The sequence below is a fragment of the Acanthaster planci genome, linkage group LG12, assembly GCF_054643075.1.
Source record: "Acanthaster planci isolate LZ-2023a linkage group LG12, COTS_SCS, whole genome shotgun sequence".
NCBI classification, from domain to species: domain Eukaryota; kingdom Metazoa; phylum Echinodermata; class Asteroidea; order Valvatida; family Acanthasteridae; genus Acanthaster; species Acanthaster planci.
In genome coordinates, this window is record NC_141788.1 from 4,685,594 (window position 1) to 4,701,399 (window position 15,806).

The 15,806-nt window shown below is 41.1% G+C and overlaps 1 protein-coding gene across 4 annotated transcripts in view; it reads right to left on the reverse strand.

Moving 5' to 3' along the window:
* LOC147797080 (ran-binding protein 3-like) overlaps positions 1–15,734 on the reverse strand; it is a 23,028-nt gene extending 7,294 nt beyond the window's left edge. The window contains exons 1-17 of one of the 4 annotated variants that reach the window (XM_087143987.1): positions 15,626–15,734; positions 15,454–15,498; positions 10,648–10,742; positions 10,218–10,263; positions 9,890–9,979; positions 9,639–9,668; positions 9,015–9,089; positions 8,658–8,750; positions 7,464–7,541; positions 4,665–4,959; positions 4,118–4,211; positions 3,391–3,474; positions 2,845–2,884; positions 2,390–2,514; positions 1,893–2,019; positions 812–954; positions 314–575 (exon numbers count right to left, since the gene is read on the reverse strand). In XM_087143987.1, the coding sequence (XP_087000113.1) occupies positions 314–575; positions 812–954; positions 1,893–2,019; positions 2,390–2,514; positions 2,845–2,884; positions 3,391–3,474; positions 4,118–4,211; positions 4,665–4,959; positions 7,464–7,541; positions 8,658–8,750; positions 9,015–9,089; positions 9,639–9,668; positions 9,890–9,979; positions 10,218–10,263; positions 10,648–10,742; positions 15,454–15,498; positions 15,626–15,653 (1,750 nt within the window). In that variant the 5' untranslated portion in view covers positions 15,654–15,734. Of the gene's footprint in view, positions 1–313; positions 576–811; positions 955–1,892; positions 2,020–2,389; positions 2,515–2,844; positions 2,885–3,390; positions 3,475–4,117; positions 4,212–4,664; positions 4,960–7,463; positions 7,542–8,657; positions 8,751–9,014; positions 9,093–9,638; positions 9,669–9,889; positions 9,980–10,217; positions 10,264–10,647; positions 10,743–15,453; positions 15,499–15,625 lie in introns of all 4 variants that reach the window. The other 3 variants (XM_087143988.1, XM_087143986.1, XM_087143989.1) reach the window with 3 other exon arrangements.
* Between the last annotated feature and the right edge of the window lie 72 nt (positions 15,735–15,806).

Sequence of the window (15,806 nt, forward strand, 5' to 3'; positions counted from 1 at the left end):
TATAGCCTGCTTCCTCCGCAAACAGTTTTTTCAGTTCCAAGATAAAGAGCACATATGGCAAACACAGCAAAGAAATCCAGATTTGTACAGTCATTCTAAGCCAGGGATGACACCAACCTTTCACAAAAAAAAGGTTAAACTGGAAGAACTAAGTGCAGAGCTCATTAGATTTACAGCATGGATCAAAGGAAGACGTCATCCTCCAGATACTTTCTGCAGCAATCTACTCCTTTTCTGGGACATCCTATGCAAAACATATTGTAAGGGGAATAAAAATAAAAAAAAACAAATCATGTCTGTCATCAGAACTCACTTCTGTCTGTGAGGGCCGAGTTTGACTGCGAGACAGAATCGTCACTATCGACTGATACAACAGGGAGTGTCGACACTTGAGTAATCTGTTTGCCATCACCGCTGTCATCATCTTCATCTTTGCCTGCCGTCTCCTCCTCCTCTTCAGCTTTTGCTCCGCCCTCCTCTTTGGCTCTCTCAGCTTGCTGCTGCTCGTTGTACTTCAGTTCCTGCACCCTGTATTCGATGGCCCTGTAGATCTGCTCCGCATCTTTTGGGGAGGCCTGTCAGCAATGTGTGGCAAGAGCATGTTTTAAGAGGGAGTTTGAGAAGAAGTCTGAATTTGCTTCACTTTAACAACCTGTCAAAAGTAGCATAACAGTGGCTTTGGTGTGCTGTGCAGGACTGCCAACAACAAGAACTTGCTTCCAAACCCTTGTTTAAGTTTGGAGATTACTTTTTCTGAGAGGAAGTCTTACAAAGGGAAGTAGTAAGGTCACAGTGAAGCTGAATAACTTACAGAGACAAGGAAAACTCTAATGCTGTCACTCTCGCCATCCCTCGCCGACAGGCGTATATTCTTTGGTGAGGCCTTTTCTATTGTCATCCCACTCCAGATCTTGGTGTTCAGGACGACGCGAAGACTCCCTTGTGTGCGCATCACTAAGAATCAAAGACGACAATGTTTAATATTCAAACTTCACTGAAAGTCCCCTCTTCTCCAAACAAGATGAGCCAGTATTTTCTGCAAACACAAGATGAACTACACACTTCCATGCTCACACTTTCATATGAGGTGTCATGTAGAAAACCAATGTTAACGTCCAGCATGTGTCTATGGTGTAAGCTTCAGAAACTACATAAGACAATGCATCTAGGTCTTGGCAAGTTGTCCTTAAAGAACGGTATGAGAGGACAATAGGTCGTCAGTTGGGAAAACTTCCTCCGTTACAAACCTTGCTCAAATGAACAAAAATAGTGCAATGAAGTTTTTCAAACTTTGAAGTGAAAGTATGCCAGACCTCTGGCTTCATGCTCAGCACTTATGCAATAAGCAATAAAAAGAGGGAGCATATGATGCAATAATGACTGCTTCACACTTTATTCAAATGGAAAGCAAAATTTAACAGGCGACATTCAAGATCAGCTTGTGCAGATCTGCAACTTGTCCAACATGCGTCACTGACACTGATTAATTTACCTTGGAATACGCCACTTCACAATAGTGCGCCACCAAGAGTTTGCAACGCGTTGGCCAATCACAATGCGCGAAATCTGTCGACCCAATGCACGTTTGGAAATGGTCAACAAATTTTGCGCGTTATGATCGGTCAGAGCATTGCAAACTCTTGGTGGCGCACTATTGTGAATCGCCCGTATTATGAACTAATACACAAAGACGCCTTTACCAGAGTGGTATCGCATCGACATGCACGTACTTTAACCTGTGGCGCATATTATTTTAGGTAATTCACAACACCCTACTGACTGAAGAGGCACCTCGTGTATACAACCCGCTTGCTGACATGGCGCTACTGCGGTAAATGGCTTCCAATTCTGGTATCAAGTTAATATATATTTAGTTGAGTTCTCAAACCTACCTAGTCTGGACTGGAGTGAGGACTGCTCCGATGATGCCGGCACCTGGTCATTGAGTCGTAGTAAGCCCCGGCCGCGTTCCTGCCAGCTGTGCTTCTCAGCATCAAAGACAAAGAGTTTACACTGGGCCTACAGGAGAGAGAAAGACATTCAACATGATATCACAAAGCAAAAACCTGGTGTACCTTCCCAGTGATGTCTTTAATACTGCATGCATCAGTGACACGGGGCATGCTGCAATTTGAGACAAGCCGGACCACTTAATTCTCTAATGAGTTCTTTCAAAGACATAAAAGTCCTTACAAAAATCTACTATTCTGTATTTTGGATCAGCCTAAAATGCTAGGAATATTGCTGGTTCCCACGGACTTTGAATGACCCATAATCCAAAACAGAGCCTCCCAAACAGAACAAAAAAATCCAAGTTTTCTCAACCTTGTTGAGATTATAGTGCTTTCAACAATCAATAACCCTGCCTAACCTCTGACCAAGCACTGACCTGGAAGACATTCTCTTCATCTTCCTCCCCCGTCCTGCTGGTCACCTCCTCAAACGTCACCTCCGAGCTCTTCTTGGCTTTTTCGTAGGCGCTAGCACTCTCTAGGAGCGACTTGCCAGTTGTCTCTGGCAAAGATGCACGCAAGCAAAGCAAATGGATCCTCATCAAGCGTTTTCCAAAAGCCGGTTTGAACCGAGCCAGGGAATAAAAGTACTTGTGACCATTAGCTAGACAGTTTTCTATGCTTGCATGTCTCCACTTTAAAGACCTGGAAGAGTGCATGCTGAGGCTGGGTTGATTACCGTGTGCGCAATGACAATAAATAGAAGGTCACTTATAAGAACAATTTCTGAAGAACTCCCTCCATCTTAAATTAATATTTGTGCTTTTTCCCTTTGTTTGTACTGCTGATACAATCTCACATACATTGATAATCTCGATGATGTTCAACATACCTTGTGATTTCAGCGGGGAAGTGTCGTCAGGTGGAGAAGCCTGTAAAATATATCATTGCAACATGTCAATACGATCATACAAGCGATCTGAAAGCTTATCATAACATAAAAAGAACACAGGGACAGTTGTGAAACTTTAAGACAATATCACAAACAGTATTGTACTTCAGCCCATCACAAGTCTTTTCAGAAGTCCATTCACAAGACCAGTCTTAGGTAACAGGGTTAACAGTGACAAATGAATGCTTTTGTCACAGCTCATTTGAATAGCTGGTAAACTGGCTTAAGACCAGTGCAGCATATATCTGTGACAATTTCTCCTATCTTTAAACTTAAGTCTTAAACTTAAGATAGCAAAGGATAAACACTGTAAAAGGAAAATGATCTCTGGTAAAAAAAAATCTGAAAACGGGGGAAGAGGAGACCAAGTGCCCCCATTTGGGACCGTAATGCAGTGGTAGGGCTCCGGTGTCCTTATCCTCCGAAAACCTTCTGGTGACTATGAAGAATTTGTTTGGGCAGAAAACAAAAATGCATGACCCATACCTGAGCAGAAAATGATAGGCTAGTCTGGCTACCAAACTGAGCTGAAGTGCCTCCCTGTGATTCCTTTTCCGTCTGCTGTGGGCTCTGTATAAAGAGACACAAATGAGCAAAGTTAAAACATGGGGATAATATTCTGTATCAACCCTCTTCATAGGTAGCATTCTACTAGGGAGAAAGACAAAAAGAGCTAGTTGGTAAATTCAACGGATCGCAATCTTATGGTATGTCATTTTACAAGAAGATCTTTTGGACTTGAACGGCATTCTGCTTCTGACACCTATGTTACTGTCAAAATTGGGAGCAAATATTGAGCATTTTTTTTTTCAGTAGGCTAGTTTCAAAGTACACAGACAGAATTTGACAAAAGCTAAATGGTATTGGTGGTATGGCCTTTATTCAAACATACATGCCTTACAAAAGAAAGACTGTGCAATTATTCTACAGATGCAAGATGCTGTAACAACTCTACCATGCTCAGGAGCATTTCTCTAAAGAGAAGACTCCTACTTTGTGCACATTCAATTGAAAACTGCACTCAAAACCCACATAGGTGGAAAATGATGCATCCTTCACTGGCTTTCAAAAGTGGGCTAACTATCACCACTTATAGTTCACAGTCTGTCAGAAGTCCCCACTCTAGAGACAGTCTGAGACAGTTTGTCCAAGGTCGAGCTGTATTACAGTATTTTCGGAGGAGTAGGTTCAAGAGAATCAGTGAAATACTCACTACCACTCTTTCATCCATGTTCTGACCGAAGACGAATGAGTTGCCAGAGTTGCTTAGTCCCTTCGGGCTCTCAACACCTTCTTCTTTACTGTTGCTGACAATAAAGCCAAGGAACATTTATACCACATTTCAGAAGTCTGGATACAAGACAATTTTTATATGTATATATTCTTCGGTGTTTTTTTTATTAAAAAAATGACACACGGAAGTTTAAAAACTAAATTGCACGCCTTTCGCAAAAATAAAATAATAATTGTTTATTATTTACCATAAGTAAATATCCCAATATGAACCGGATATATTCCGATCAAGTCACTAGGTGGGTGGTAGCTTTCATAAGCAGGCAGACTGTAATATTTCCAGTGGTAGCAGAGAAATTCTGACAACAGCCTAATGCTTGGGGTATGCCGCACTCTTGGATACCCGGAACTGACGTGGTCATAGGCATGTGCTTGGGACCTATTACAAACATGTCCGGTTATGCTCCTTGAGCAAGAGACGTGTACCCAAGGGCACAGTCAGCCTGTTTCATTCCCTACCGACCCACCTGCTGTCCACTTTAGCAAACTGCAGGAAGTAGTTCTCGTTTGTGGTGCCATTGTGGTCAGGCTTCTTGGCAAAGCCGACGTTGGCATTGGAGAAGCTGCCAAACACCCCGAAGCCCCTGTCCCTGTCAGTCTCGCTGGCGGAGAGCTTGATGAAGAAGTTCATCTTGGGTTTGCCGTTGGCGGTGCTGGACTCTGTGCCGCCATCCCCCTTTGTGGGAGTTTCTGTGGTGTCTGTGGAGGCGGAGGAGGAGGAAACTTCAACCGAACCATCCTCTGGGTTCCTCTGTTTCCCATCTGTGAACAAGATTGAAAAATCATCAGATTACAAACTCCATCCTTAATGAATACATGGCCTTGTTCTTAGTTTAAAAGTTAAGATCTATACCATCTGCAATGTTTTTCTGCTGTAGCACCATTTTGAAACTTATGCCAACTCAGAGGCTACCATTCGGGATCCAAATTTTAGAACAAATGAAGGTACAAGAATCCTGAGTCTGACAGTTTAAGGTGACATTTGAGAAAAGGCTTCTCATCCAGACGGTCACCTTTTCTATGTCAGGGACAACATAATGTTCTCTTTTTATAATGTATTTAACGCTTGAGGCAAAATCTGGTGTCACTTTCTTGATCAAACTGGTGTGTTGTAGAAGATTCTAAATAACAGATTTCAAAGAACGTCCCTGAAACCAGGCTTGAGTAAATGTACAATAGCCAAATTAATATGAAATATTAACATTTCAAAGAAAAACATGAAGGAAAACTTAACAATGCAAAGTGACTCTTATGAAAGCTGCCTTAAAATAAATGGTGGTTTGAGATGGCAACATCACAATGTTAGCAGGAAAAAACCAAGATTTTTGTTATAATGCTGAAGAGAAAGAGGCGATGCAGTATTATACCAAGTGCATTTCAACACCCCCAATAAACCAGTCACTGAAAAACCCAATGTTTAATCACGTCAGAATTTCAAACACTAAAAGAACATGATGGCTAAACAACACGCTTTATTTCATGGTAATCATCTTCGAAGCCAGTGCCAAAGAAAATTGCAACAGATCAGTAGACTGTAACTTCCATGCACTGCTACATAACACTGGCTTGTGATTGTGAATATATAAAAAAAAAAACCTAGAAAATTTGAAATGTATAAAATAAAACAATGAAAACCACTTTAAAAGAGCACAGTCCAACTGACTTGCTTCAAGATTGCATTCCAAAAATTGAAGCACAAAAAAAGAATTTCTTTTAAGCATGGCAAGAAGACAAGGTATACACAGGACACATCCATGCATCAGCTGCACAGCCAAATGGGTGCACTTTTCAGAGGGGCAGGTACATGTAAATGACTGCTATTAATTCTGCACAGTTCCTATTGATCTGCTCTACACTTTTTAACTTTGTCCAAAGGATTGATAAGAAATCTGAGGGTATTTCAACACTGGGTGGTTTTTCCTTTGCTGACATTACAGTTTTCATCTGTTTATAGAGCTACTGCTAAGTAAGTGGAGTGGCAAGACAGATGAGGTTTTGCTTGCAACACACAATGTATCACTCAGGTTAAAACATAAAATTGCTTGTGGTTTTAGTTTTAGTTACACGTACGTAACCGGACCCAGCTCATGTACAAATATCTCTCATTGGACACCATCTTTGCAGGAAAATTACAAATGCGTATACAACGCCAACAAATGCGCGTGTGCGCAATGTGCAAAACTCGCACGCGTGTTGGTCCAAATGTGTACAGCACAGTCATGACAATTGCAGTAAAAAATGCCGATGCACATGGTGATCTGCAGGAAGTGATGTCCTTTGAGAGAGACCTACATGTATACACATACATGTACAAGTGAACAGAAAGTATCCTTTTGGAGTAGTGCTCATTTTTGACACAGAGATGCGTCGAGGCATTTCTGTTCCACACACATCAAAAATGCTGCATGTGTCTGCCATCTGAGAGCTTCAATGAGCCACTGTATATGCACAGTAAAGTGTGTTGTCGTGCAGTGGCACTGCAAATTCAGTTGACATGTGGTCTTGCCACACTTGCATTCACTCCCCACTAATCCACATTACACGCTCTGCTCATGAAACAGCGCCCTCATGTGAAAAATGTCCTTCCATGGCGCTCTCTTGAGAAAGCCACGACACCGCCTCCAGGACCTGCAGAATTCACTGGCTGTCTCATCCTCTGCTTTTCTAGGTATGCACTCTGCATACAGGTGTGATTTGGCTTCAGCAAAAAAATGACAAAGCGTGCAAGCGGAAATGGGGTGGACCAAGAAAAACAGTGACATCTGTTATGAAAGGGAAAACGAAAGCGTTCACAGGGTGTAAACCTGATTTTATTAGATGATTCTTTCAAGTGATTACCCACTAGCACACAGGTGAGCATCCCTAGTACCATTTCCAATTTTACTTTAATAACACTGTGTGCAAGACCCAAAAAAACTTTGTGATTTTTTTTTGTTTCCTTGAGAAATGACTACCAATTTTTTTAGGAGTTTTCTGTTCACATTTCCAATATACATATCACAATTCATTTATTGCCGATCTACTAGGTACTGTTACATGAAAGATTCTGTGATAGTATATCCCCCCCATTTTTTTCGGTCACTGGAAATATCTTGAATATGTGGCTCTTAGTCTGGGAACTGATGACAAAAATTAACAAAGGAAAATAAAAGCATGCCAAATAAGAACACCATGATATGGGGATGCACATGCTATGATCTCCCTTTTTTTCTTCTTTTTTTTTTGAGGGATGGTCTTTTTCCAGGCAGGGCATGGTGTTCCCTTACCTTTCCCATTCCATTGAGAAAAGGAAGAGGAGGTATGGTGTGAGGAAGCTTTTAATTTGAATGCTCCTCCAGTGGCAACTGAAAGGAAAAGATGGGGGAGAAAGGATGAGGTTCTTTGTCCCCGGCAGAAGAGAACAAAATTGATTCACTCCCAGCCAACCATTTTGGCTTTGGATCCCACAAATTTTGCTGATTTGTTTTCTTTTTTGCACATTTACCAGTACAATAGGAGCGCTCCATTCAACGGTTTACTAGCACTAGCACTTTGCTGCTACACCTCTGCTGTATCCTCCAAAATGCTGGGAAAAAAACATAAATGTTGACTGGCAAATGCGTAAGCGCAAGCCAAACAACTCGTATGATTTCAAATTTACAGAATAGACTGCTCACCCCCCCAAAAAAAACGTGGCTATTCTTAAGGGCCAACTCAGAAGCTGAGGCACTTATATTATGGCTATAATAATTGCATATTATGGCTATAATAATCGCATATTATGGCTATAACATTGTTACGTCCTCAAAGACTTAATATTTCAGTGCTGCATCTGACGAATAATGTTCAGTTCTTAACTTTTAACACATCATCAGTTCATAACACAACGTGAACTTTCCAAGGACTTCCCTCACTTTTCAAGCCTTTCACAAATTTCACGCATAGGCAGATAGTCTTTTCCCACAAACCCAACCACATCCATTCAGAAAAAAACCCAGTGATTCACTGTCATTTCCCCCCCCCCAGAAAACCTGTAAGCTTCAGCTTCAACATGTACAACCACCAATGCGGCAAATAAGAATTCAAAAACAGTTCAGTGAAATGCTTGGCAACGACTCTGCACAACGCGTGTGATGTGTGGTTTTTTGATCCCCACAGACACCTGATGGTGCCGGCTTTCGTTGATGTTAGAATGCCGTTTACGAACTGCTTGAAAATAAAGTGCATATTTTTTTCTTTGTCCTCTGTCCATCAGACAGTAGCATGGACAGCTCTACACTGCAATAGATGATTCTGAAGACGCAGTGTTCATGAAACATCAGCTCAGTCGTGTTGCCTGATCATGTATCTACGTATTCAGTAGGGTAAAAGCTTCATAGAACAAGGTAGTTTTCAAGTGATAAAGGGCAAAGGTGGACTGATTTGAATATAGGTGCACCCAAGATGAGGTTAGGTAAAATCCACTTCTGCTTTTTTTTTACCTGCAGCAAGGGTGGCCCAGTGCGGCGACGTGTGGCAGAGTGGAGAGGGGCGCAGTAATGGCTTGGCAGGGCTGGCGGTGTCCCCATCAGCACCTGGTGATAAAGGAATACGAAGAACAAATTAAACAAAACAATTTATGTCCAGAAATGCCGCCTTGTCCACCATTTCTAGATGAAAGCACAACCCACGGTACAGGGGCAAGCATGCATTTGACAATGCACACTACTTGATGTCTTGCAGAGCAAAGGTCACCCTGCAAAACCTCATCTAATGCTTCCAATAAACTGCCTCACAAACTGTTGCCTGCATGGCATCTATGCCGTCAAAACTGGTTATCGGTGGGGTGGCAAACTTACTTGCTGTTTTGGGTGCTGGCTTGGCCTTTCCATGGACAAGGGTGGGTGGGTTCAACTTGAAACTAGACTTCACTTCTTCTGTGGGTTAAAGAATGCAATAAAAGTGCAGTGATGCTGAGGAAACGTTGACAGGAAGAAGCAATTGGGAGTGACTGGCAGGAGCCTGATGATTAACTGCAGAGCTGCAAACCACTGATAGTTTCCCCTGCTCTACAAAATTTAGAAAGCCCACTGCAAATTTGAAGGCAGTATTTGACAATTACAATGGCTTGTCTTGCTGACTCCAGCCGATTACGATGCAGTACAATGTTTGCCTCCTTTGCCCTAGAAAGTCTAATCCCTTAGATATACCAATAGATGTGAAGCCAGATGGGACAAATCAGTAAGTGCAACAGGTGCTACCTAGGAAGTGTCAAAATCTGGGATTGAATGGCTGTGGCTTCTGCTTTTACTGCTGATACACAACAATGAATGGCCAAAGGCATCTCTGGCACAACCTTGAACTCCAAACACGAGGATCCAACCCCCTTGCAATGCAATACTAATTGATGAGCCACCTGTGTCTTTGAGTAATAAAGATACATAATTTGTCTCCATTACAAAAATATATTCGAAAATCTTTACCTTTCTCAGCTTTTGTATCTTTTGCAGACCCTGCACGGAAAAACCACACAAACCCAGTGATTGGTACAAATTAAACTGTACAATTAGACAACATGGCTTGTCTGACAGGTATTTAACGCACATTTATATGACGATCATCTTACTTCTAAACACAAAACATCTGAGAATAAATTCAACGTATTAAGCTGTGACAGGGTATAAAAACAGAAACCCCTCAGAAAAAAGCAGCTTACGTTAGTCACGTGTCTCACCTGCAAACAAGATGGGTCTCTGTGCCATGACCATCGGGGATGCCTTGGGGAATTCCCCTGGTTCTTCTTTCTTCTTGTCAGTCTCATCGTCTGTGTGGAATGAAGACAAGGCCCAGGCAAAAGTGACAAATTGTGACCAGCCGTTTATCAGGATTTTAGCAACTGTTAGTGTCACTTAACAGCCGTCATGTGCCATCCATAAATGCAACATGATTCAATAGATGACGTTACAGATTATAGTATCCGGCAGAAAAAACGACGTGTGACTATTTCATGAACTGATGAACTTAAAAAGTGAAAGTGTTGAAAAAAATAAATTTCTTTTTACCTGCTTTCTCAGATGTCTTTCTATCCAGCTGTTCCTCAGCAGGTCTCTGCAAGCAACAGTAAATCTTTTTGGTTACAACACGCACAAGTCACTGAACGTATTGGCAGTCTGCCCACTACAAGTTACCTTGGAAAAATATCAAACTCTGTGCATGTACGTTGCTACACACCTTAAGTCTGTATGCATAGCTAATCCATTTCTATGTCACCAAGTTTGATTAAAAAAAGTAAACACCAAAGAATATTTGGGGGTAACAAACATTTTCCTCCTTGATTTATGAATCTACGCAAGTATTTTCAGCTGATTGGAAATGGCATTGGAATCTTTTGGTAGTAATAGCATGATTATTAGTTTCATTCTTCCAGTGTCTTCAACCAGAATTGTCTCAAGTAGCACACACTGTCACGACTGTACAAACTCAAGATCTCACCTTCAGGACACGGCTCTCCATATTTTCACCAAAGACAAACGATGACGGACCTATGACTCCACCACTGTTTCCTGCTCCATTCCTGCTATCAATGCCTGGTAAAAAAGATCAAGAAATTGCAGTATACTTTGTTTTGTAGTTTAAATTTTCAGCAAGGTCTATGTACATGTAGTACAGAAAAATTCCTCTACATGTATGTGTAGACAGAGATATTTTTTAATCTGTTAAAATTTCTATCATCCTGTTGTCTTGTGTCTTGCAGATAGACTTCCACAGTTAAGGCTATGGCTACAGACAACAAACCCGCCGATGGTAACCACTGGCTAACGGCTACATCCATTTGACACTGAATGTAGCAACTGTCAATTGGCAGAAGCTACATGTAGTTGATACAAATACAGCCCTGGAGAAACCCTCCCCCATACCTGTCAACCTGGCAGGTATTTTTAGTCTTGGTGGTCTTAAGGTGCTAACAGGTTTCAGCGGCTATCTGACTCATGCCTTTCAGAGTCCGGATCTTCCCACTGAAAACAGTAAATTTACAGACATGCTTGTCCACGTGTATAAACACCCACGGTAACATATACATGTACATGTACACGTACATGAACAGTGCATGTACAATGCACATGTATCTTTTTCCAAATTTGAGGTCCAAAACAGTAACTATTTGTGTCCCTGTTCCACCCGACTTGCACAAAATGGCCTGAAATACACACACAAGTATGTACCACTGAGATTAACTTCTAACTTTTGTTTGCCCCTCCTTGATATATGTATGTGTATTTTATAAGCAATCTGATGTAACCAGTCAGATCACGGAGAGCTAATTTGGTCAAGTGCAAATAAGCTTGTGATTTCACTATAAATTTTAAAGTACACTAAATTATAGCCTCCTATCAGATACTACAGTAATTACACGTATATGGCTAGCCAGCGACCAGTTTCTGGATATTAATAGTTCATCCACAGTGTCTTTATGGAATCAATCAATTTCCTGTTCCTTGGCAAACAGCTCAAAAATAGGAAGTACGTGTACATGTAGCACAGAAATATACACACACATGTACATGTAGTTTATCGACCCTTACATGTACATCAACCCCCACGCCCTCTTCTCCCCTGCTTCCCTCCGCTTCCCATGAGCACAGTAAGCGTTACATGCTTCTCAAGCTGAACGTAAGATTACTCATGACTTTGACCTGACTCAGTGAAACATAGGAATCCTTTTGGATTTCTGACTGACATTTGGTTCCTGTCACTCTTTAGAATTTTATTATTATTATTACTGTGCTATTTTATTGTCACCTACTTTGTCCTTGTGAAATGTTTTTCATTTTTGCGTGTCTAAAATTGTTTTCAAAACCATCAAAATGTCACAATTAAAAAAAACACAAAATATGTACGTTGAAATGTTCACAAATACCAAAAAAAGTACAACACAAATTAAAGTCCAAAAGCAGATGATGAGAAAGGGTCTAGGTGTGACATAACTGGTAAGCAGTATAATTTGTGCACAAAAAAAAAAAAAAAGAAGCATCTGAGCTTCTGTACATTCTTAAAAGCTATCGTTAAGGATGCGAACCACTGTGGTATTAAAACTTAACATTGTGCTATTAGAACTGGACTTTATTGAACGATATCGTTTGTTTGACCGCATGAGCTGGAAATTATTGTGTGCCCGATGAAACTTGTCCTCTACAATACACTGGGCTCTCTTCTTGACCTGAGAATGATACAAATCTTCAAGTACTGGGAGCTGACAACCAATGATCTTACTTACAATACAAACGATTCAGCTGAGATGCTTCCTATCACTGACTGTAGCATTGCCCCACCAGACAATGATTGACCATGTCAAAACACCCTCAATCACCGCCCGATAGAGCTTTAACAGCCCACTTTGGAAACTTTTCAACCGTCTTGAAAAGAACAATCTTTGTTGAGCTTTCCTAATAATCTGTGCGAAAATCCCATCTCAAATCTGCTGAAATATTAACGCCTAGTAACTGAAATGTTGCACTCTTTCAACTTCTAATCTATTTCTGACTGAGGGAACGATACAAGAATGGGTTTTCCAAAAGTCTACAACAACTTCCTTTGTCCTTTGCACTTTTTTTCAACTGGGGAATTTTTCAATTAACAATTGCAAATTTGACAGGTCTGCAGAAAAACAACATAGAGTTTGGAAAACTTGTTTTACATGGATACATCTTGGTTAAATTTACGATTCCAGTGCAGACAAGATCTTCATACAAATGATGGTGTATGAAATTGACCAGGGGATATGCATGTACTGTACCTGAACACGCACACATGCATGTGTTTTCCTAAACTTTTGCATTGCATGTACCACACGTCCAAGGCAACTGCTGGGAAGGCATTCACAACGTTAAGAGGACAGCTTTTTTAGGGTGTGGACAATCGGGACCGAGTCGTGTGGTGGCTAACTTGTCTTCGTAACAGTTTTGGTCTCAACACCAAAACTGCGTAAGATACATAAACTTGGATATTAAAGGTTTAGAAAATGTCTATAAAAATTGGTCAGCAATAGTTGGGCCAGTCCAACTACAGCACTACAGTTGGGACATACACTATAGTTGGGACATACGCTATAGTTGGGACGTAACAAACTCAACTATATCAACACAGTGTAGCCTGAGGGCCCAGTCCTACAACTTACAAAAACACAGCAGCATTTAAAAACAGCAGTCACCTAACTGACCACAGACAATCAGTTTAGTTTTGAAAGTCATGTCCACCATAGTCATTTAGGCAGTAATTTACAACACTCTTGTAATGATATAGCCTTGTTGAGCACACGCATGTACACGCCAACCACAACATGTCAGGTGAATTTTTACCTGCTAGTTTCTAGCTTTTAGGTGAATACTGACGGAAAAACTTTCCTGTGCATGGAGGAACTAGTTTATCCATCAGGAAAGAGAAAGGTAGCCTACTGTATATAGGCCCTGCTGTTAATTGCATGCATAGTTTAAAATTCCCTAAACTAAGCCATGCCTATCCAAGTGGCCAGTGACTGGCAAAATGTAGGGTCACCTTTATAGGTTAGTTCTGATTTTGTTCAAAACCAACTACTACACACTTGAAGTTTGAGTCATAAAACAATTAACCCTCCTCAGTCCTCCAAGATCGTTTGGGCGGTTTTGGTGGATTTTGGAGGATTGAGGGTGAATGGCAAAAGCACATGGCTTATTGCCCTGGGCCCTGTCCTGATTAAAAGGGATTTCTTTCGAAAACTTTATCCGGGACATCCAGGGGCATAGACATCCGCTTAATTTTATGAGCTGAAATTGCACCGGTATGTTCACTATTTACGCTGTAAAAAATCTACTTGATTGCTAATTGTAGAAAACTTGTCTTTTCCTCGTTTGGAAGAAAACATGTTGCCTTTTCTGTCATTTCCCACTCTGTAAGAATTTTCACCTGACTTGTACATTACTCAGACTCTTTTGTACGGTTAAGTAATGGTACACAGTACGAGAGCCTGTCTAGCTTGCCCCCAGACTTCAGCACCTACGGATCTCGTTCAGATGTGCGAGAGTACCTGTTGATTTAAGTACTCGTAGAAAATTGCGGCTGTTCTGTGTCACAGCTAATACGCAATGCCCTTGGCCGGTTCCCTGTCCAGTCACATACTGTTTACGTCTAATTATTGGTAGCGCGGCTCGCTCTCTGTAATGTGACACAAAAGTGACGAAACAGCCGTCGCTTTCGTGCAAGTGGGAAAAACTTCGTCTGGAGTGGGAAAACAGCAAAAAAGGCAAACTTTTTTTCCTCAAATGAGGAAAAGGCGAGTTTTTTACAATTAACAACCAAGCGGATGGTTTACCCCGTAAGTAGAGACCATACATGTACTGGTGCGATTTCAGCTCATAAAATCAAGCAGATGTTTAGTTATGCCCCCCGATATCCCGGATAACTTTTTCAAAAGAAATCCCTATATATGAATCAGGACAGGGCCCAGTATACGACGGAGGAGAATTCATCGAGCCCTGTTTACAGGTCTAGAAGGTAGTGGGTTTGACCTTGTGTTGGTTTTGATTGGTCATGCATAAATTCAGCCTGATAGTTCTAATTTTGAATCAAACGCACTGCTCAAGAATGCCATTGGCACTGCCTCAACATAATCACAGGAATTGAAGGAGGATTTTGAAGGATTGAGGCAGCAGGCACACTTCCAAGAAATATTTTCAAAAAACTTTGGAGGATTCTGTCCAGAGGATTGAGAACTGTCCCCAGCAAAAAGGGCCTAGGGGTTAGGGTTAAATGAATAATCCTGTGTTTTTTATAAATTTCAAATTTGTGCTCAATGCTGTCACACCTGTATGTGTGACCCAAGAAAAACTGCTCAAACAATATTGCTCAAGTTGCAATTTGTGCATTTTCACACACTGCGCTCACAAATTTTGACAAAACCATAAAAATAGCATCAACCGACCACACTCCCATTCAATATCATGACTGCACTAGACCGCATTCACCATCACTGAATGACACAACGTCCATGATGTCCATGTTGCACACGGATGTGGACATAACCATGATGACCATGACTGATGAAATACAGTAGGCCTAGCATGATCAGCAGAAGTGAGTACTGCTACGTCATAAAATCCTAAATGCATCGAATGTACTGTGATGTAATGCTTTATCAATTTAATATCTGTGTCTTCCAGCTGTAGCTTAACTGTCAAGTTTTCAAAACAAATTTAATGTCGGCCATGTCATGCATGTCACTGTCAGCCTATTTAGTAACACATGCCTTGTGAAAAACAACCTTACCGTTTTGACCGCCTTCACTTGTTTCAGTCTCATCTTTGGACGAATCTAACCACAAATCAAGAAACCATCAAAACGTCATACAATGTAGTACACGAAAGGATATTCTAAATTCCAAAAATTTCAAATGAGCATTACACTCTTTCGTGGATATATAGTGGAATTTTCCACTTACCTGTCGCCGTTTTCTGGACGTGCGCCATTTTGTGTATTTTTTTCAGCAAAATGGAACACCTCCTTCCCAGAATTAGAATTAAGAGTGAGAATATCTGCTGGCAAAGTTATGGATATTTTGAGCACGAGAATGCTAATTCAAGTAGTCTGGTTTACGTAAAATGAACGCCGAAATTTTTACT